The following is a 22,737-nucleotide window of genomic DNA, read 5'->3' as shown; positions in this document are numbered from 1 at the left end:
TAGATTTCTCGTTAGATAAAAATCGCCGACACGCTCGCGCACAAAATAAGGTATAAGCGCGTATCAATCTTCTGTGCAATTTCAATATTGTTTAAAATTAGTTTATTATTATGTTATTAAGAATTTTTCGTCACGTCAGTTGCTCTACAATACTTGCTAGACTAGTTCACGCGGCTAGTACGAAGAACGTGATTGGTCAATTCTTTATTTTCACGCCATTGGATTTTAATGGCGCGATTCTAGGTGGCAGCACGCGCGTCAGTTCGTTACCGTAACGGCCGTTGCGCGTCGGTCGATTTTACACGGATTTACGAAAAACAGACGGTTTGACTTCGCTTGACGAACGTGGACTTTGGTTCGTGTAATAGCAGCGCGAATGGCGCGATGCGATTCGTCGGATAGTGAGTGTAGTGAGGTGAGTACGAAGATGGATGGTCAACCCGACGAGTGTCGGTTGATATCTGCCACAACGGATCGTTGCGGGCATTGACACGTTCGACGCTTGAACGTGCTTCCCGCTCGCACCAAGTTCCATGCGCGGCTACGAGCAGGACGGCACCGACATCGGCGAGATCGTTACGTGCTTCCATCAACGTGCACATACAGGCATTCCGTGTCCTGTAGCCTGAACGCCGTTTCTCTCCTCGCCCTGTTGTGTATCGTGAATTTCTCGTATAGTGCGTGTTTTCGGGTGCACACAGGAGGACCGGCTGATCGTCGCGCACGATACATCAAACTGCTTGAACGGCGATATATATCTGCACATATATACGTACACATCGGCCTTCCATTCGTGACATTGTTGTAACTAACCTCGCAGAATGTATCAGGCGTCAGGCGAGATCCGACGCGATTAACGCGGCGTACGTTCCTCAATTTCGTCATTGCGTTTTCCGCAGCACTCGCATGCCTCAATGCGTGACAAGTTCCTCTTAATTGATAAGCCGATAGAAGTCGCTCGTTAGAACAATTTGTACTTCATGTAAGTATGTTTTGTAGAAGGTCATGTCCATTTTCTTAATCTTAAGAGGCGACTCGATGATGGGATCAACCTCAATTTTTACAGTTACTGCTGACATTTTATAATAAATGCTCTTCTGTATGTGTTACTTAATTGTCGATAAGATGTACAGTTAGACTCTGCTATAAATATAAAGAATGATTATTGCTAGATTTATTGTATAAATTTGTGTTATAAATTATGGTTTATTGTATATTTATCTTATATGATTTTATATTTATCTTTTAACTTTATGGGAAAACATGTGGAATTTTTATTTCTATTTATGAATATGAATATATTATGAATATATTAGGTGTATGCAAGTTTTACTCATTTTTTGTATGTTTTCATTTTGGTGCATAGTATACACAATCATCATTCAGCCATCAAAATATTTGCCCTCGTTTTTTATGATTTTTTAAATCCTTTTTTATAATTAAATTTCAAAGTTTTTTACAAAAAAAGTTGTTTTATATCTCAGCCACATTTCCAGAGTACTAGTCCAGTTAAAAAGTACTGCATGGGTTGGAATGAGTAGTAATTCAAAGTGGTAATTCAAAGTAGTAATAAAGTTGGGTAAATATGCCATGTGTGTAAAAACTGCAGCCCAAACAATGCTTTGTTGAATATGGAAATAACATGTAGTTTTTCATTGCTCATCGCGTTTGCTATTGTTTTTCAAAATTATGTTCATCATTAAATCATGATCTACGATTTTACAAAGTCCGACTCTTTAAAAAGATTACAACTGGAGAGAATTTATTTGAAAGTTAAATAATAACACCAGAGCGCTAAAAAAAAGACTAAAACTTTTGCATATACTTAATATTATGTAGTGGATATATTATATACTTGATGTTATTTTTGCAACAACTATCTTATATAATATTTATAAAAGTAATATTTAAGATATACTGTTACATATATATATGACTTTGACAATACACACATGTACATATTTATATTTAAAATTGGATAAAAATATCTTAGAGTATATATGCAAATTTTTTTTCATGAAATCCATGAAACAATAAACTATAAGATTATTAATATGCTTCTGTGTTCTTGTTTGTTCAAGAAATTATGAGGAATTTTTACTTACTGTAACATTATCTTATTTATACTTTATTTAACCTTTCAGATGAGTTTAACTCTCTTATGACACAATTTTGATAACCAGAAGAAAGTCTTACAATGTTAGGTGATCTTTTCTATGATATGTAACAAGTTATGTTATCTCATGAAATTAATAACGCAATTACTATATAGATGAATTATTTTTAATAGTGACAGAATGGCACCAAGACGTGTAGAAGATGTGCCTGTGCCGAAAAGAGTGGCAGCTGCAGGTTGTAAATTATCGGAACCACTACCAGCAGGAGAGATCTTGACGGATATTACACAGAATAAATGGAGACTGGGAAACACCATAGGATATGGTGGTTTTGGAGATATATATCTAGGTAAGGAATTTCGATAATGTATCTCTAGGTATTGTTTTATATTTATAATTTGTTCGTACCTCTGTATTGTAATCCCTATGTGCTAGACGTAAAATTAACTCGTGGAATGATTTTTCTTTCTGCAGCTTCTAATGATATTACATTGCCGGTTGAACAAGACGCAAAGTACGTCGTAAAAATCGAACCACACAACAATGGTCCATTATTTGTTGAAATGAATTTTTATATAAGGGCTGCGCGCAAACATATGAGTAAGTAGCATGCAACATAATTTATATTATTTTACAATTTGTCCATGTTTCTCAGAGGAGATGAAAAATATAATTCTTTGACGCTCTGATATTTTTTTTTTATAGTCGAAAGTTGGTGTAATTCTCAGGGAAAGAGAAGAATCGGCGTCCCCACATACGAAGGATCAGGATCTCACTTTTATAAAAATCAACGTTACAGGTTTCTAGTGATACCGCGATATGGTATAGATATTGGAAAATTATTTCTCTCGCATAGAAGGAAATTGCCAACGAAGCTTGTTAACACATTAGCTGTACAAATGGCAAGTTTCGCGATTGCATGGAATCGAGCTGTACTTTTCCAAATGTCCCCTAATATTCGATCTTGCAAGAATTATGATCTTTTGCAGTTGGACGCGCTAGAATACATTCATAGTAAAGGATATGCTCACGCGGATGTTAAGGGATCAAATATTTTATTGTCATACGGGGACGGAATAGGAAAGGAAAAATCTCAAGCATACTTAGTAGACTACGGACTGGCGTATCGTTTTCGAACAAGCGCCGGCGAACATAAACCGTTCATACATGATGAAAGACGTGCTCACGAGGGCACATTAGAGTTCACATCGCGGGACGCTCATCATGGAAGTATGTTAATTAGTTAATTTTTAATTTCGAATATTCTCCGTCTTTTGGCGAAGTTATTTGATAAAAAGAATTGTATTTTCTTCATGTGAAAACAGCCGCTAATTATTATAATAAAAAAAAACGAAATTTCACATATTTATTAATAAATAAAATATTTTTCAGCACATTCAAGAAGGGGAGATCTTGAGACTTTAGGGTATAATATTATACAATGGTTATGCGGTAAGCTACCTTGGGAGAAAGATGATAACGAAACTAATTTAGTCATGGATCCAGAGGAAGTTCATCGACAAAAGGACATTCTTTTGTCGGACCTGCCTTTATTTATGAACGAATGCTTCCCTCACAAGAAGAAACCACCAGGTCGGCTAAAATATCACGCAGAAAATATTAAATTATTGCTCTTTTATATACAATAAATATTAATTTACATAATAATTTCTACAGCTGCAATCATGAAGTATATGCAGTACGTTACCGAATTAGGATTTGAGACCAAACCCAACTATTTCTATTTACGGAATTTATTTCTGAACGGTGGCATCCAAGACAGCAATATTCCTATGTGTCTTTACACCATGAACGAGTCGAATGAAAATCTGACGAGCTCTGTATTCTTCGAGCGCCCGTATCTCAGAGAAAGGAAACCTTGCAGACCGGTAAATGGCGAGGTATGATTTTTCGTTTAATTTTTTCATTGTTTGATTTTTAATTTGATTTAATTTTTTAATTATTTGATGCTATTATAAATTTACGCGTATAACGGATATGTGATCTCAATAGATACGAATAACACGAAACACGCAACCTAAGCGTCCGGTTCAGAAAAAGGAGTTCAGCTGGGAGGCAGTGTTGGCACTGCATCCGGATAAACTCGCAAAAATTAGTACTCAACCTCCGCCACCGTCTTCACTCACACCGCCGCTCACGCCCCCATCGCATTCTACTCCGCAATCGCCGTCCCTGCCAACATACGCAATGCTAAATGTACTTCGTAGAATGAAGGAGAGGCAATCCGGCACGTTCAGGCATAAAGCAACACCAAAATCATCGGAGTGAGTGATCGATTTTAACGGCCACGTGTTCAAACGCACAAAAAGCATACACCTTTTCTATCTTATATTAATTTAAATTAATATTTAACATAAATTAAATATATTAATTTATATTAATATTTCATCGTCTTCTACACTTTAGTAACGAACTGAAGTCAAAATGGATGACACCTGCGATGGAAGAAGTCGCACGATTAAGAGAAAAAAATTCCGAGTCGGTTGTTCCCACTGCTCAAAGTAGTCCACGCTTAACGCGATCGCGTGTGGCAAAGTTAAAACGTAAGATCCATATTACGTAATAAACAAAACGCACCGGACAATTTTGTTGTATATTGTACACTTTTTTTTTCCTTAGGTCTTGGAACTCAGAACAAGCGTGTAAACGACGATTCAACCGATAGCAAGGTTACGCATAAAAGAAGAAAAGGCTCGCCTTCCTAAGCGAGAGAGGCCGGACTTAATTAGTATTACTATTAATTAGTATAAAGACAGTCTCTGACTGATAAGATCGGCATTCACTTCAACGAGAAGTATAAAATCAAGTATTATTCGGACAAAATCTCATTTATCGACGATGTCGCGGATATGTACATCGCGTCAATTTATTTAAGACTGCTTCATCATAAACTCCTGTAACATTGTACAATACGGATAAGTTTTTTAAATAAGTACATAGCAAACGAAATCGTACTATTAAAGTAAATAATATTCAGAACGAACTTCCTCCTTCGAAATTGCAAGTTGGCCGGAAAAATTATGGTATTTAAATTATAATAGTATTTCCGACAAAATCAATATCCGTGATTTAGGATCGCACAAATAAATTTTATAATTTTCTTACTAGCTTATGTTTATTTAATACTAATAGACAGGTTCAATCACATTCTACATTAAATCATGAAACAACATATGTATATTCCATTCTGTATTTATCTGTGTCTCGGATGTTGATTAAATTTATTAAATTATGCATTCATTGTGTGTGTGCGCATATATATATATATATATATATATATATACATCATAATCGATTTGACTTCTTTTTTTCTTCTGCAGCAAGTAATTGTAATTATTTCGATTTTGTTTTAATCGATGGATAATATGATGTTAATAATGTTATTCGAAAGTGCATACACACAGCAAAAAAATGATTATTACAAATATTTATATATTGCAGAGAGAGTTTTTATCTAATACTTTTGTGCAATATAAATCACAAAGAAAACAAATTTAATGAATTATGATCGCGTGATGGTTTTTGTAAAAAAATTTAGTTTCTCCAACGATTGCGCGTCTCCTTGTGTAGGAAAATCGAGGACTATCGTAAAGTATTACGTGATTATATCTATATCGATGTATAATCCAGTTAATCGAGGATCTTGTAAAATTGTCTAGGAGAAAGTAACGGGGATCACTCTCGCGTGTGAATCCTTTTTGTGAAAATCATTGTAAATACAGCATTTTTTTCATTACTTAATACTTCGTTCTGCTAACTTGTATGGTAACGCGTTCGAAGGTACGTTAACTTCTGTAATCTTATGGGTATTCGCGACATACGCGGTAAGCAAATTGTAGATGTAACGTGCATTTACATTTAGATCTTTAACATGACATGATTGAAAATCGGTGCTAATGTTCGAAATAGTAATATCCGGAGGAACATTAGCGAGGCGTACGATAAGGTCATGCGATTTTATATGACGTATGAATGGGACATTTGACACTTGAATTGTATGGCATAATTTCCGAGAGCTTATTATAATATACCGGAATTACTCTATCTATATACTAATCGAAACCGATTTTGTCGTCGCGTTGCATCGCGTTGAACTTTTTTATTTCTGATAGCCTTGAGTGGATTTAATGTGTCCAGCAGATATTATTAGTTGATGTCTAATCGTTGTTTAGCATTCTCGCTATCGTGATCGATTTATAAATATTTAGAACTTCTTTTTTTTACAGTACATTATTGTGATAATTTATTTCTACTATCCTAAGTTATGATCTATGTACCTGTGCCACGATAACGATCGTTACTGCTCGAAATTAAATGTCACTGATTATAATGCGTATTTGTATTCTATTCCTATACAAAAAATTTATTACACGCTTAAATGCGGAAGTGACGGATATATCGATCGATGACCCATCTTCAATTCCGCAAGAGCGAACCTTTTAACGGAGGAACGATACTGTATTCTTTGCGGAAAGGACATCTATTCTTCCGTAAACATATATATATTATACGGCCAAATATACTGTTAGATTAATCTTTGTACAGATTAATATCTCACTGGCAATAAGAGCTTGTAATGATTATACGATGAACGTCGCGCAATGCAATAAAGTTGCGTTCTCCTAAGTGTATTGTTGGATATCGCGGAACAGCGCGTTATTACTATTTCGTAAGACGTGATAATTTCGAGCCGCGAGACGTTACTGCGAACAACTAAATATAAGTAAGAATAAGTGGGAGAGTGGTGTATGTAACATGTATATATACGTACTACAATACTAGACTGTACTCTCTTGTCGGCATTTCCCCTATAGCCACCTTGTATATTTACCGTTCAGTGCGTTGTCTATGGATATGCTACATTGCGAAATATAAAGCAAATATACATGATCAGTGAGCAAACTGCATTACTTCTTTTCCCGCGTGTTCCTACCGTACAGTGTTGCAAACATTTACAATTTAGTTACATTTGTCGAATTTTATATAAATAATCGTACGATCATTGCGTTTAGAAAATAAAATATCGTTGCATATCATGTAACGTTATTATTTATGGACAGTCGTTAATTAATTAAAATTTGATAACGCAGATATTTTTTCTTCATAGTTGCTTTCATGAGAAAAGCGTGCAAAATATCCGTCATAAGTAGACGGATTAATTTCATTGACCTCCTCGTCGGGGAGCAGAATAATTTAATCCAGAACGTAGCAGCACGAAGGCGCAACGTCCTAATATTCGGAGAGCATTCTCCATTCATTCCGTCTCGGATGCAACGGGCGAGCGCCGGCCGTCTAATAATAGAACCCCGGCGATTCCGTCGACGTATCGTGCGTGCGTGGCGGGCCCTAATATATGCGCGCGTGTAGGTGCGTGTTCCACACGATCCTCCGAAAAATAAACGCAGTCGCACGCGCGTGGGGGTTTCGAAAGAATGTATAGTGACTTTCACGACGCGTCGGATTGAGCAATATTTCGAGGGGCGAGGGGGGAGAGGAGAAGATCTCTTTTGCTTCCCTCTCGATATACGTACTATTCCACTCGTATAAATATATTCCGCGCAATCTGCACGTCGATCCCTCCCCGGATATCTGGAGCGTCGTGTTATACTTGGAACTCCTCGCCCCGAGCTTATGCTGCGATAGAAGAGATTTAGAGACTTAATTTCTTTTTTTTTTTTCCGCGTTTCTTGGAAACGTCTTTTAATATGGCCCATCTTTTCGGCGGACAGACATAACTCGACGTGGGAGATTGTCGACAGAAATCCAGCTGATTTGTCCGTTCTGCTAGGTGTTCAAGAATATTTAAGAACATGTATTACTCTTTTATATATTTATTTAAATAATTAATTTTTTCTAGCGCCTCGCGATCGCCAAATCTTTTCGTAAAAGTCGTTTCCCAACGTCGTTTCTTTTCCTCTTTTACGGATATCTATTCCTTTTGAGCCAGAGAGTACCATGACTACTACTTGTCGCCCGACGCGATTGCTCTCGAACGGACGAGGACAGTTAATGCATTCAGCCGGTCGTCATCGAGACTCGGAACTCATGGCTCGACTGTTCCGCTCATCCTGCATCCATCTTGCATCTATTCACGATATGCTCATCGATCAAAGCTGCGATAAGCGGCGATCGTTCGACTTTTGAATTACTAAACATCGATAATTGAAAGCGCAAAGTTTTTCGCTTCAAATGCACTTCCGTCTGCCTTGTGCCTCGCTCATCTTTCTCTTTCGGAGGCATTGTTTGAATATCTTATTCTTATTATAAAGAGAGATATCTTATTGTTATAGTTGTAAAATACGCAAAACGTAGAAAAAAGAATAGTTTCTTTTCCTTCTTGTTCTTCCTAAACATTTACCCGCTTACCGTTGGTATACCTAGATAATTTTAAAAACAAGTGTTGCCAAAACAGTTGTACAGTAAGAAGGAAAGGACTCGGTTCGTATCGCGGAATAAACCAGTCACGTTTTTACCCTTATTTAAAGATCATAAATTAGTGGTTTCAGCACCGTATATAATAGCTGTTTTTCGCAGAGAGACAAGTATTTCTTACTTATATACTCACACGTGCATGTAATAAATAAGAATTTCTTGTCTCTGAAAAACCGATAACGATCAGTGTGAATGTAGTTACGAAACCATTGATTCGTAATCTTTAAGGGGATGCTGGAGTTGCTAGTGAACTATTTTTTCACTATAGTGATGGTAATTGCAGTTTCGAAAATTCTCTTTATTGCTTGTGCAGAATAAAAAATCCTTTTCCACAAATGAAGTATAGATAGAAAGAAAGTCCGCTCTACAGGATTTTATACTCAAAAAGTTAAAAACTTGCATTTGTCTTTTCTAACTTTTTTCCATTTTGAATATAAAGTCCTGTAGAGCGGACTTTCTTTCTATCTATACTTCATTTGTGGAAAAGGATTTTTTATTCTGCACAAGCAATAAAGAGAATTTTCGAAACTGCAATTACCATCGCTATAGTGAAAAAATAGTTCACTAGCAACTCCAGCTTCCCCTTAAATGGCGGGCAAGATATGACTGTGAACACCGGTGTTGATTGCACTGCAGCCAACGCGAGTCGCGAAATTTCAATTGTCCCCTCCCCCTGATTCTTTTTCTGGTATACCGGAAGTCGCGGTGTTCGTCTCAATCTTTAACGATCGTCGCGACCCTCATCGCCGAGATTTCAGGTGACACCTTACTCCACGATCGTGTCGAGCCGACGAAACGCTCGTCAGTTCGTCGATCGTGTCATCGTCGATCGATAATTCGCCAGTGCAAAACTGCAAGCGCTCGCGCGCACCAATCTCGTCGCCGCCCGCGAGGCGCTCCGATCCCGTCCGTTGGCCCGCGCGATCGTTCACCCTCGGCGAGTTTCGGCGCGTCGCACCGCGTCGTGCCGCGCGGCGCCGCGCCGGCCGTGTCAGTCGCGTTACATCTCGCGACGGCGTTGCGCGCGTTCGGCACGAAGTTAGCTGCTTCCCGCTACTCGCGTCCATCGATCCGCGGTCGATCGTCGCTCGCCTGGCCAGCGAGTTTCGGCGCGTCGGATCGTCGTCGGTGGTGCCTCGCGCGTTTTGTTCGGTGTGCGCGCACGCTCTCGCCTCTCGTTCGTCGAATCGTCGGCTCGCTCTCGTTCGGCCGATCGCGGCGGGCTTTTGGCGCCTTCGAGAGGAACATGTCAGTCGCGATCGTCGCGTGTTCGCGTACGGTGCGACAAGCGTGCCGTGCGACGCGGCGTGTGACGTGACGCGCGATGTGACGCGCGATGTTCGTCGCGCGTTACGCGAGAACGTAACGCACCGCACGACAATCGAGCATCGACGATCGACGGGGGATCGGCTGAACGGAGGAGGACGATACGACGAAGGACGCGCGTCGACGTCGCGATGGGCAGCGAGGCGGAAGCTGCGAACGCCAGCGCCGTGGACTCTGACGGCTCGGTTAGCTGGGAGGATTTTTTCGGTGAGTAAGAAATTATTTCTGTCTGCTAATTCCGTTACCGTCTCGAGACGCCACTAATTTCTGTGTGCGTTCCCTTGTTCTCACGTTGCGTGCGTACGTTTCCTATGCCTACTCGGTACACCGATTTGTGGCGTGACGCCGATTTCGTGCAGAACAAAGTGCGGACGCGCTGTCAAAACGATCTAAATTGACGCGCGTCTCGGGGTTAGTCGCGCGTATTCATTGCGCCTAATAATGCCATCTTCTTCCCGGCACGTTTAGCCATTTGTGAGCGCTAAGAAATGCGAGGCTCCCGCACGTTGCAGACGTAAACATGAGATTCTTTCCTCAACCGCGTTTTATTACATTTCTCTCATTTCGTTTAGTATTTTAAACGATGGTTATCACACGTTCGCGTTTGGTAAGTTGAGGGAATTCTCTCCGTGAAACTAGGGTAAGAACGAATTTTTTTATGATATTAATAGAAAAGCGTAATTGAGTTGTTATGCGTGCCGCGCGAGACTCGGACAGGGTCGAGAAGCTAACTCGGGATTAATCGCCTGTAATAAATCGGCGGGCGAAGCTAGCTGGAGCCGCGATGTTCTCGCGTGGTTGTTTAAATTTCATTCTTGGTGTTTCGGGACACGTCGGTGTTTTATTTAACTTCTTGCGCAAAATTGACGATCATATAATGTTCATTGTCTTCGACGGACTCGCTAACATCATAGCTCAAAATTCCTGGCTAATTTAAATCCGATTCGAAAAGTTTTTGATCTTTGGTATATTTCGGATCACTTTTCAGAAAAATTGCTGCTTTTTGGATGGAGAGTGCCAAGCGTGTACTCGAAACACGACCATGAAAAAGATAAAACGACAGCGAAATTTTATTTCATAACAAAACACTCGCGCGGCGCGACATGGCGCGCAAAATAATAATTTATTATATAGCATTTATTTCGAAAAAAAGAGATTGAAACCACGAAAATTATCCGACTTGTCTTCTCTCTCTCTTTCTCTCTCTCTCTCTCTCTCTGTGGATGCGCGTTTCATCTTGTTGCTGCTTTGCCCGTGAAATGCAATTCTGCGAGTTGCAAACACGAAGACCTCGCTCCGCACGACGACCATACGACCACTTCCAAGAGACAAGTGGCGGGCCTTAAGGATGCAATACTCGGCGTGGTGCAAAAAACCGCCGCTTTGCCGGATGCAGCCTAGAGTGACGACCGAACGCGCGTACGTTCCTTTCTTCCGTACGTGTGTGAGCGTGCGTGTATTCCTGCCCTTTTACGTTGCGTCGCCTCGTGACGAAAATCCAGGCGGCCAATTTCCTGCTTGGATCTTTATACGGTCCAAAAGTTGCTCAAGCCCTCGGACGGACGGTATCAACAGACAGACGTTGCTCATATACCGTTGTGCCTTGGAAAGTACATTAGAATATGTCTACTCGTACTTTCTAAACGCGGCTACACGAAATCCATAATGTTCTAAATCTCTCGAGCTCCCGATCTCGAGTTCTCGGAAGCTCCAACTCCATCTCCATCAAGTCCATGAAAACTCTTCACAGTTCTGATCTTTTAACGCTCCTCGTCGCAAAAGTGATAATTTTAAAGACGCATAAAATAAGAGCACGAATATTCTAAATTCGCAAAGTCCCGAAAGTTACGCGGGCCGGAACTCCGAAGAAAATAATGTTTCAGTACGTGAGCGAAATCGCAACACGACAGCATGTACGTGCTCGCGCGCTCACGTCGCGTCGGCTCCGTAGTTCTGCGTGCAGGCTGAAACGATAAAAGGCCGCGGCTGGATCTCGACGTGCGAGCCTCGCCATCGGAACGCGCGGCGCCGATGCCTCGTCGCGGGGCATTTCCGTGGTCGGCGACGTTCGGAATAAGCATCGGATATCGTCTTGTACTCCGGGCATTCCGGAGCGCACGACATCTCGGTCACCACGGTACTTACGGTCCTGGTAGCGTGGGCCTCGGTAAAGGCGTGGGCGTGCACCGTGCTTCTTGCTTCTCCGGAGTTCTCTGCACCGGGAACGCGACCCAACCGCGCTCACGAGGGAACACGAAAGCACGCTGGAAATTTTTCAAACCACCGAACTAACAGTTATCGAAACGCTAATGTAATATTATCCTTTCATCAGGTACATTAGCGCGGTACCAAACGCGGTACCGTTTTACATTCTGACGTGATTACTCTCGTCACTTGTGATTCATCCAGAAATTAATAAACTAAGTAAAAGCTAATTATTCGCTAAACGCGAAAACTTGATCGCTTTGAGCACCTATTTTATGGTAAAGGAGTAACTAATTACAATACACGGGATGAACGTGGGCCTTGAGATCGTTAAGATTGTACGTGTGATACCTCTTCGTTTCAGGAATATACCCAATATTTCTCGTCAAAGTAGCTGGAAAGTCGAGAGGGAACTTAATAACAGGAAATGCGACTTGTATGGTGGACATCACGCACGGCTTTGCGCTTGCAGTCGCAGAGAGTGCGTTGATATCGCTAGAATTAATAGAGAGGATCGCGGTGTGGCGGGACAATTTGTATGCGACGAAGTGTTCTCGTAAGATCGGTGTAATGTGACCACGCGACTGCCGCGAGAATCGTGCGCGTAACGCGGCTTCTTCGAGGCAGGTTCTTACGCGTGTACGCTCTTACGTCTTACGTACGCGAGGTTCGTACGCGTGTGCTTAGATCTTCATCCGAGACGCCATTGAACTTGATTTCCCGCGGCCTCGCTTGCACGTGCAGAAATTTTAAAGGAGAACCACATCGCCTGCGGCGGCGCAGGTTCGCTCGCGAGACCGGAACGATGCATCCACCGAGTCTCCTTGCCTTCTCCCATTTAATCCTAGACTTGGCCGAACCAACCAACCCTACGTGCGCAACGTGACGCTATCAGTGTACCGAGCGTGCAGGAGATGCAAATGCACTTTGCTTGTTACATCACATTTATGTAATTCGCGTTCCCATCCGAAAAACACATCACAAAAATGCACGATTCTGGATCTCTTCCATGCTAATCGGTGCGAAACGATGATCCAGAAATTATGTATTTTACTAGTTGTCGCCATTCGATTCGGTTTTCTTAAAAGTTTTCATTTTGACGAACACTGGGGACAGAATGGCAATCGGTTATGACTGTTACGACGTGAGTTATCGCTTCTTCCGATTTCTTTCTGGACGATGACGCGAGCTGGATAACATATCGAAACAGGATCGTGCGGCCCTTTTTCTCTCCGTTTTGCGACATCCGCCGCGTTTACCACGATGATGGGGAAAGGGGGACGAAAGGATGTTTATGGGCTTTGTTCCTCTTCGCGTGAACTCGTATCTCCGCAGCTTTTGATTGCATTCGCGCCCACGCGAAGCGATAGGATTTTCGCCGTGCGAGTTATCATCGCTCGTTGTGCGACTCGTTCCGACTGATGCCCGGCAGACATAAACCCGCAATCATTTTCGCTGCGATATCCGCGCGGGAGATTATATACGAGCCGGTTACGATTGCAACGGTGCCGCGTTTCCCAAACGCGTTTCTTTTTCCGCAGAAAGCGCTCGGTGCTAAACGGGAAGAACGAAGTGCGATTAAGGAAGAAATCGAGATCAAAATGAACCGTGCCGACGAATATTCCCGGGCATTTTTCCCATCAGCTCGGCCAAGTCGTGCGCGTCTTCCTCGTTAAGGAGATCGACGAGATCGCGAGATCGAGGAAGCTGGAGAACACGTAGCCGGAGCCGGGCTCGGAACCGGCCACGATGCGGAGTGTGAACGAACCTTTATCTCGATTCGCGCGCGACGCTCCGCTACGTATAAGGGAATCGTAACGAGTAGCGACATTAGGCATCCCAGCGACTGAACCCCCTCGCGGTTGGCGGGGATCCGGTTTTATCGTCCGTACCGGGTATACTATGCGCGCGAGTCCGATCCACGAACGAGAGAGATAGCACGCGGGGGACGATCCGTACGTCGCCGGATCGGGAATACGCGGTCGCCTTTTTATTCGGCTCTTATCCGCCGCACCGGCGCGGCGCGGCGCGTCGCGGCCCGCAACAGTTGAATCCGGAATCGCGCTGCGAGATCTGACGGATAAACCGGCCCGACACCCGACCCTTGACCCACCGATGCTCGCCTGTTGGTCCGCTCATCTTTTTCCCTTCGTTTCTAATCTCGTTATTCATGAGCACTTATCTAGCTTCAGGATATTTAGTTCTAACGCTTTGACCGCCGCGGATCTCATGCATCGCGGAGGACGGGCGATTTGTCTCTCTTTGATCTGAAGCCCCACGAGGAAACGTGTGCGGGATGCGATTTAGATGGCTCTAAACGGTTTCCGTCTTTTTAAATAATTGCAACGTGTAAGTTACGAAATATCGCAACTGGACAATCGATGTGTCGTAACATAACCGTTGCAGTAAATACCTGTTGTTTACGTTCGGTCATTAGTGTATTTTGAGGAATGTCACGCGTAGCTTGTGAAGATTGCGAAACTGCGAGCAGCGACACTTTAACCGCTGATAAAACGTGCGAAAACTGAGCGGCTTTAAAGGCTCGCTGTGCACGTTCCAGACGTTATCCGCTCGGTAAATTTCCTTTATGGAAATGCATTTCTAGAAACTAACGGAAGACAATAAAACAACTTAAATCTCCATTTTATGATACTGATTTCCGAAAAAAGGATTATTTTAAAGCATTGCAAACGTACCAATGTGAAATCGTTATATAAAATTTATGGCCGATTAATATGTTGTGAAGTTTCTTATATATTCATAAAACGATTAAAATCCATAAAACGATTCCGCACTCTAGAGTAACGCGGCGCAATTAATATTCCTGATGTATTATTTGCGTAACTACAAAGCAGCGCGCGATTTACGCTCACGAATCCCCGAGTTAATTCCGGGGCAACCCGTATCGAACGTCAGAACGCGAACAGGTGAGATAAAACCGGGGAAGCCGTGCATTGCGACATACGGGCACACAATTATACCTGAGATAGTTGTGATTTAAAGTCGCCCGTGGCTGGTGGTTACCTGTCGGCGGTCGCATCGTATTGCGGGAATCGCAAGTACGTTCTCCGACCAGCACACGTATAATTGGCCTGTCAGCGAATGCCCCTAACTGATTAATTTAATCGTGGCTGGTCACGCAGACGCTTTTAACGAGCATCAAAGGTGCGTCGCGCTTGATGTTTCCAGGTTGTCGAGAAACGTGACAATCGTTTTGGACACACGGCGGCGGGACGTGCTACGGTCGGAAAAATCATGGGCGAGCTCTTTCGCATGAAAGAGAAACGCGTTTTACGGTGCAGGGGATGGCCACGTGTGCGCGCTCAGGTAAAGGTAGCGGAACGGCTGTTCCCTAACGTCGCACGTGTGCCGACGAGATTATATTTCTGGGAAGGTGTCGCCTTGCACAAAGCACCGTGCCAAAAGCCGGCGACCAGACAGCCTGAAATCAATTTGCGACTCGCACGCCGTACCGCCGTGTCTCCATTTCTCGCGCGTTTCGTACCGCTGACCACGACGAAGCTCGACATGGATACGTTCTCCGAATTGTCTAAAATAATTTGGCATTTATTTCTTTGTGTTAGATCGACTATATCTGGATAACTCGATATTCCAAGTTGCTATGGATACAGGTAGTCCAAGTATCAATTGGTTGAGCTTGGTCAAAGTAGAGCAGTGATTCCAGAATAGACGTCTTAATTCGTCAATAAGATCGTGAGTGATAGAATCATTTTTTACTTCGAGTTTTGAATTCGAGTTTTAAAAAGGAATCTTTCTCAATCAACTATCTCTATGTAGCTATTTTTCTTAGGGGGCAGTTTCCAAGTATAATGTACGGGGTGTTCTGAAAACCATTTTCCTTGCAATACAGATACTAATAACCAAAGTTTTAAAAACTGGTAATTATTTTAAGTAAAATTAAATAACATAATTTTAATAGAACATACAAATTACAGACATGTCAAACACAATCTTTTACTTGCTCATGCAAATTGTCTTTTGGTAGAGTCTTTGACAAGTTAAAATTATTTAACATTAGAAATCGTGAAAAAATAGCAAAAAGTTCTCATATTTGTCAAATTTTTAATAGATAGAAACGCTGTTTATCTCATCTTTATCGATCATAATGGTGCGGTTTCCTTCTTTCAGACCACCCTGTACAGGTATTTCTTCTCGGGTGGGCGTAGGGTACGTGGGAGGCGAAATACGTCGCGTGGATACAGTGGCGTAACAGTAAACAAAGTTGAAAAGAAGGACATCACGCGAACCGAACCTGTTTGGCCAAGGCATTACCTAACGAACGTCATGCATATTATAGGTGCCAATTAATTTCCGTTCGCTCTCTGTTTTGCGAAAGTATCACCAACCGCCTCAGTACTCAGGAGTCGAATCTGAAGAAACAGTACACAAAACTCTTTTGACAACGTGATATATCAATTTTCGCAATTTTGTTCCTTGCAATTGTATATAATTATATAATAAATTAATCGGTTTGGCCTACCGAATAATTAGCCACTTTGGAAAATCGCGCGACGCCCATGTGTCACGATCACGAGCGAAAGAAAGGAAAAAAGAGGAGGGAAAAGCTTGTGGAGGCCACGAACGCGCTCACACGGTTACGCTCTTATTACGTCGCGCGGCATAGCGTCGTAGGTGTAATAACAGCGACCGGGCTTGCCAGAGTGTGCACCAAAATGATCGTGGTACGTATCTTGAGGAGAATGTCGCCCGAGCACTTTTAAAAATACGATTTGCGATCCATTTGCTGAGATAGAAGACTTTCTAAAGTGTCGAAAACGTCAATGGGTTGAATGTTTAAATTGACTTGACAGAATTACGGATTATCCAGCAATATTATGGCAAATGCTGCTATCGCCATGGCGTTTTGTAATCGCCTAAATTACTGTATCGCCCGAGTCAGTAAACCTGACAGCGACGCCGACGCTCGTCGCGCGTGGCGTCGCATCGACCCGTCGTCGTTGCTCCGGACTCGTTCCAGACCGGTTCTGCTCCTCGTAGCCGACTGCACGGAAAAGTGCCGCCGCGAAACCAGACCGCACCGTGTGGCACATAGATAAAGTATTCTAAAGCGTGGAACTTGCATTAGAAGACTCTATTCGGGACTTCGCGATCTCAGGAAAAATGAACGCGAATGTCTTTCAAAAGGAAGAAAGGCAGAAATTCTCTTCTCAGCAACAAAAGTCAGCCAAAATTATATCACAATCTTCGACGATTAACGCAGTCTCGTTAATTAGCACTTTTCTGTTGAAAATTCATTTATTAGATTTATCATTATTATTATATGTGCAGAAATAATTTACAAGTTTTAATGAAACATTGTTATAATATGTAGTTAGTCATTACAACCTTTCGCTCCGTTCATCGTGGAATAGAAATTCAACTCGTCTTTGATTCTGCTTTAGCACTTCTTCCAAGTCGTCTTTGTTCGATCAGTCGTCGCTCCTTATGATGCCAGGTGCAGATTATTGATTAGCGATCGGAATCATCGCTGCAAAAGTATTATGCAAATCAGGTTTCATTAATAAAGTACGATCATCGGATGGTTTCGGAGATGTGGGCGATATCTCGAGGTCTATCTCAATGCGACGTGCATACCGCTCTTCCGCTATATAATATCGTGCACAGACGCCCCTTTATTATTACGGACGCGCGAGTCCTTGCTCAATATTCATAGCGTGTCGCGCAAAAACCGTCTTTGCCGATGATAGTCTTGTTACGCGTGTCATCATATATTACACGATTCTTGGTACCGTCAGTTTTAACCCTCGGCTGTGAATATCTCGTTCTCGCATTCAGGTCGCTCGTATTGCGAGCTTTAATCGATGGGGCGTAGTTAAAACTTCGTACATAATTCAAAGTCTTGGGACAATAATACGTTAACATGCTAAATCAATTTTCGATCTGTACTTATATTTATATTTATAGATTATGGTGCCAAAGAAGATATTACTCATGTATAATTCAAAACGTTAAGGCAGATATTATTTTCTTAAATTAATTCATGAATATAATCTGTGATTTTGAATTGCCTTCGTATTCCGTCTGCCAAATGCTTGTCATTTAAAGAATTAATAGTTTTTAGCATCAGCTAATTAAAAATACATTAGTAAATTAATACTACATAAATACTTTGGCGTAAATTCAAAAGTTACATAAATTTTTACAAAATAATGTTTCAATAGAATTAAATTTTCTATTATGCATATTGTTACCGTCCTTGAAAAAAAGATTAGAAATGTTATAAAATCGATAATTAGAGCAGTGAGACAATTTCCGTTCTGACAATTGCAGCCATCAGTAGTATACGGTACAAAGATAACGTGAGACAACGTAAGACGGAATGGAATGTCCTTTGTGAATAGACTGTTTCACTGCCATAAACGTGTTGGATTAGCTAATATTTCAGTACGACGCGATCTATTTCTTGTCCGAGGACAAGAATCGTGTACATATATTTCAAAGAGATAAGGAAAGAAAACGCATAACGGGAAAAATTGATCGTGTTTTATTATCATGCAAGATAATATATTTTGCTTTTCTGCAATTAATCGTAAATTTGTGTCTTTATTATATATATTTTGCAAGTATTTAATTATATATCTAATAGTTTAATTTTATAGCGAATTGAAGATGTTCGAAAAATCAATGCAATTAATCCGAAGATAAAATCCGAAAAGGTGCAACGCTAAATCCGATACACTTCAACAGTTGTAAACGAGTTCGTGTTATCACGATACATCCTTGCAAGATAAGATAATAATTGTACGTAGTATGAGGTGTCAGACGCAATATCAATGGCTCGTTGAATTTGATACCTCACATGTGTTACTGGATTTATTCTGGGACCAGTGTACGCCCAATGAATGGATTTCGTCATCTACGAGCCTTACAGATATAAAACATCACGTGGAGTAGGCTTAGTCAAGCGAAAAAAATATTTATTTCAATTAAAGTACCCCACACATATATCCGGAGGATTAGATATCCGTAATGTAATGTCTGCCTTCAAGATGCTTCGAATAAAAGAATTACATATTGTAATAATCACCAAAATTGTCACCAGAGAAAAATGATATGTTCAATAATTACAACTAGCTATTTGAAAATTATAATCTCTTTATAATAAGCATTACTAACAAGGAAATCTTCATAATTGCTGTTTACAAGTGCTGCAACGTTAAGCAAATGTTTTATCTATCGAAAGTTCGGTGTGATATACATAAGCGCGTACTTTCTTTTTAACACTAGCTGAAGGGTTTTCACGATGCAGACTTTCGCGGGGTGTCGTGACGCGATTAATTGCAGCTCGTCGAAAATTGCCGGCTCTCGCACGCGTTCGAACAGCTGCGTGGCTGATTCGTACGGTAAACTCGATGCTCTAATTGCGGCAATTGGCAGTCATTGTTTCCCGGGTACGTACATACGTAAGACGAAGAGAATGTTCGACATGCCCGCCCCATATGCTACGTTATAGCACCATGAAAACTGGCGGCCACACCACACCGAGATACGGTGTCTGTCTTTCCATCGCGTGTGGACTTTGAAACCGCGTGTGAAATTAAAGGCTCGCGTAAAGATACCAAACGTGTACGCGTACACGCACGTATAGAAATTCGATCGCGGAAACTGGAAAGTGCCGTCGAAAGTGCAACAATAACATTATAAATATAGCTATTTTACTAGAGAAATATTGCTGAAATATTGTTCCTAATTCTTAATCAATCAGTTGAAAATTTGTAGGGTGACATGTATTTTAAATTGACATACTATATCGGTTTCAAGATATCATATAATTGTACAATCTTAAATCTTACATCTTAAAATATGTTAATTGTAATAAAAAGTTATTAATCTATAATTTTAAAATTACGTTCGTTTATTTAGTGAAATGCTACTTTGTGTGTGTGAAGCTGGCGTATCATTTCGCGGAAAATCATTAATTATTGAGAGTTCTGGCTCCCTTTTTAATAGTTCTAGAGTTCCTGATAGGTTAAACACATAGTTCGGACCATTAAAGCGAAAAAATCGCATAGTGCAAAGTGAGACGCCAACTTCACGCAGCGTCTCACTTTGTCCTGCGACAGTTTCCGCCATAATTCCGGCTAGATTTTAAAAGATCTACAGTTCTACATAAGTTCTAGAGAGAGTTCTAGCGAAAAAAATTTTTTTTTCATCTTTTTATAATTATTAAAGCTAAAAAATGTTTAAGGGAATGACGACTGGTTAATTTCAGAGAGTTCTGTGCTTTATGAAATATTTCTCGTGTAGTTCTGAACGTATTTAAGCGTATTCCAAAGAGTTCTGACTGCAAACATTATTCATTAGTTAATAAAAAATTTTTATTGTCCGAGAAAGACGGATATACGGAGATATGGGTGAGGCGCTGGTCGATTTTCGAGAGTTCTGCTTATTCTAAAACAGTTCTCGTATAGTTCCGGACATGTGCAATGCCTTTCCAAAGAGTTCTGATAGGAACAACGAGTAGAAAATTTTTGTTAAAAAATTATTTCGCCCAAAGAGTGGACGTTTCCGACTTTACCAGTGAGACGCTGGTTGATTTTCGAGAGTTCTGCTTATTCTAAAACAGTTCTCGTATAGTTCGTGACATGTACAATGCCTTTCCAAAGAGTTCTGACAGGAACAACGATTAGAAAATTTTTTAAAAAATTATTTCACCCAAAGAGTGAACGTTTTCGACTTTACCAGTGAGACGCTGGCCGAAATGTCAGAGTTCTGGCTTTCCTAAAATACTTTTCGTATAGTTCCGCACGTACTTATGAATTTCCTAATGAGTTCTATGCACCTCTCATACATAGCACTCTGTAGAAAAATCATAAGTACGTGCGGAACTATAAAAGTATTTTAGGAAAGCCAGAACTCCGGCATTTCGGCCAGCGTCTCACTGGTAAAGTCGAAAACGTCCACTCTTCAGGTGAAATAATTTTTTTAAAAATTGTCTAATCGTTGTTCCTGTCAGAACTCTTTGGAAAGGCATTGTACATGTCCGGAACTATACGAGAACTGTTTTAGAATAAGCAGAACTCTCGAAAATCGACCAGCGTCTCACATATATCTCCTTAGATACGTCTTTCTCGGACGATAAAAATTTTTTATTAAATAATTGTTAATGTTTGCGGTCAGAACTCTTTGGAATACGCTTAAATACGTTCAGAACTACACGAAAAATATTTCATAAAGCACAGAACTCTCGAAAATCGACCAGCGTCTCACATATATCTCCGTAGATACGTCTTTCTCGGACGATAAAATTTTTTATTAAATAATTGTTAATGTTTGCATTCAGAACTCTTTGGAAAATGGTTAAATATGTTCAGAACTACACGAGAAATATTTCATAAAGCACAGAACTCTCTGAAATTAACCAGTCGTCATTCCCTTAAACATTTTTTAGCTTTAATAATTATAAAAAGATAAAAAAAATTTTTTTCGCTAGAACTCTCTCTAGAACTTATGTAGAACTGTAGATCTTTTAAAATCTAGCCGGAATTATGGCGGAAACTGTCGCAGGACAAAGTGAGACGCTGCGTGAAGTTGGCGTCTCACTTTGCACTATGCGATTTTTTCGCTTTAATGGTCCGAACTATGTGTTTAACCTATCAGGAACTCTAGAACTATTAAAAAGGGAGCCAGAACTCTCAATAATTAATGATTTTCCGCGAAATGATACGCCAGCTTCACACACACTACTACTTTTATTAGTAGAAAATGTTGCGACGTCATATTTATGTTTCTTCAATTACCTTTGATTGATCCTAGACAAGTTTCCAACTTGCGGAATTAAACGTTCCTTCCTGAAATTGTCATCTTGTAAGATCTAAATTTACGTTAATTTGATATACGTATATATAGCCCATATGAAACATAAGGGCAAATCATTTCGTGATTAAGTTATGTAAGATTAACTAATGTAAATGCTATGTTTATACCGGCTTTTTCTCTGAACCCGAGGAAACTGTGTGGTTACAAATATATAATTATATGCTTGCCAAAAAATTCATTAAGAAGTAGAGTGAGATATAACTGGTGTGTAGGTGCATATAAATAGCTTTCCAATCCAATTTTATCCGTTATAAAGCGAGCAATGACGACGGTCATATCTATGTGTTTACCGAGATGCAATAAAAATCGTTTCATATCGAGGGCACTCTAAATTTATATAAATTTGCGATAACGAGTGCAACCTTTTCTGTTAATAGCTATCTGAGAAAGTGACCAAAAGGATGATCTTTTTGCTTCTGGCAAACCAGTTGGAACTATTTCGCTCGAGCGATAAAACCAAATACGCGGTATTAAACGAATAGTCATCTATTTATAGCTGACTTTTTCATGCAGTTCAATATCTAATAGCGCAAAAATGGTATAAACGCTCGCAAGCAATCCGGTGTTGGTTCTGGGTGAGTCAATTTGCGATTAATACGCGGTGAAATGTTGCAACGTTCCCTGGCGCATGCCGATCTAAAATGATTTTCGTAATTAGAAAGCATCGGCAAGTAATTTTGCGCGTGTGGCTATTATAACGTGGTAATTGCCGCGTAAGCTGGCTTCTTAATTGAGTTCGTCAATGTGTCGTGTAACAATTGAATTGCGCAGACCC

At 40.8% G+C, this 22,737-nt stretch overlaps 2 protein-coding genes and 1 long non-coding RNA gene across 6 annotated transcripts in view; all 3 read left to right on the top strand.

The window, feature by feature from the left end:
• The first annotated feature begins 321 nt into the window (after positions 1-321).
• On the top strand, positions 322-7,040 carry LOC105277147 (serine/threonine-protein kinase VRK1). 4 transcript variants are annotated; one of them, XM_026968136.1, is made up of 11 exons: positions 322-982; positions 2,145-2,204; positions 2,291-2,466; positions 2,592-2,717; positions 2,823-3,019; positions 3,107-3,347; positions 3,510-3,710; positions 3,795-4,018; positions 4,131-4,402; positions 4,545-4,681; positions 4,758-4,843. In XM_026968136.1, exons 3-11 carry the CDS (start codon positions 2,298-2,300, stop codon positions 4,841-4,843), a joined length of 1,653 nt encoding a protein of 550 aa, XP_026823937.1. In that variant the 5' UTR covers positions 322-982; positions 2,145-2,204; positions 2,291-2,297. The 4 variants fall into 4 exon arrangements, with proteins under 4 accessions (XP_026823937.1, XP_026823939.1, XP_026823940.1 ...); XM_026968138.1 differs by lacking the exon at positions 2,145-2,204; XM_026968139.1 differs by lacking the exon at positions 2,145-2,204 and having other exon boundaries at positions 327-415.
• A 2,524-nt stretch (positions 7,041-9,564) lies between these two features.
• LOC105277145 overlaps positions 9,565-22,737 on the top strand; it is a 35,001-nt gene continuing 21,828 nt past the window's right edge. The window contains exon 1 of the mRNA XM_011335317.3: positions 9,565-10,103. Within this exon, the coding sequence (XP_011333619.2) occupies positions 10,028-10,103 (76 nt within the window). The 5' untranslated portion in view covers positions 9,565-10,027. The remainder of the gene's footprint in view (positions 10,104-22,737) is intronic.
• Positions 10,115-18,269, top strand: LOC109610830. Its single transcript, XR_002193118.2, has 2 exons — positions 10,115-15,815; positions 16,251-18,269. It is a non-coding gene; the product is annotated as an uncharacterized LOC109610830 (long non-coding RNA).

The sequence above is a fragment of the Ooceraea biroi genome, chromosome 3 (assembly GCF_003672135.1).
Source record: "Ooceraea biroi isolate clonal line C1 chromosome 3, Obir_v5.4, whole genome shotgun sequence".
Taxonomy (NCBI): Eukaryota; Metazoa; Arthropoda; class Insecta; order Hymenoptera; family Formicidae; genus Ooceraea; species Ooceraea biroi.
Note: the sequence above shows the minus strand (reverse complement) of the source record. Positions and strands in the feature narration are given on the sequence as shown.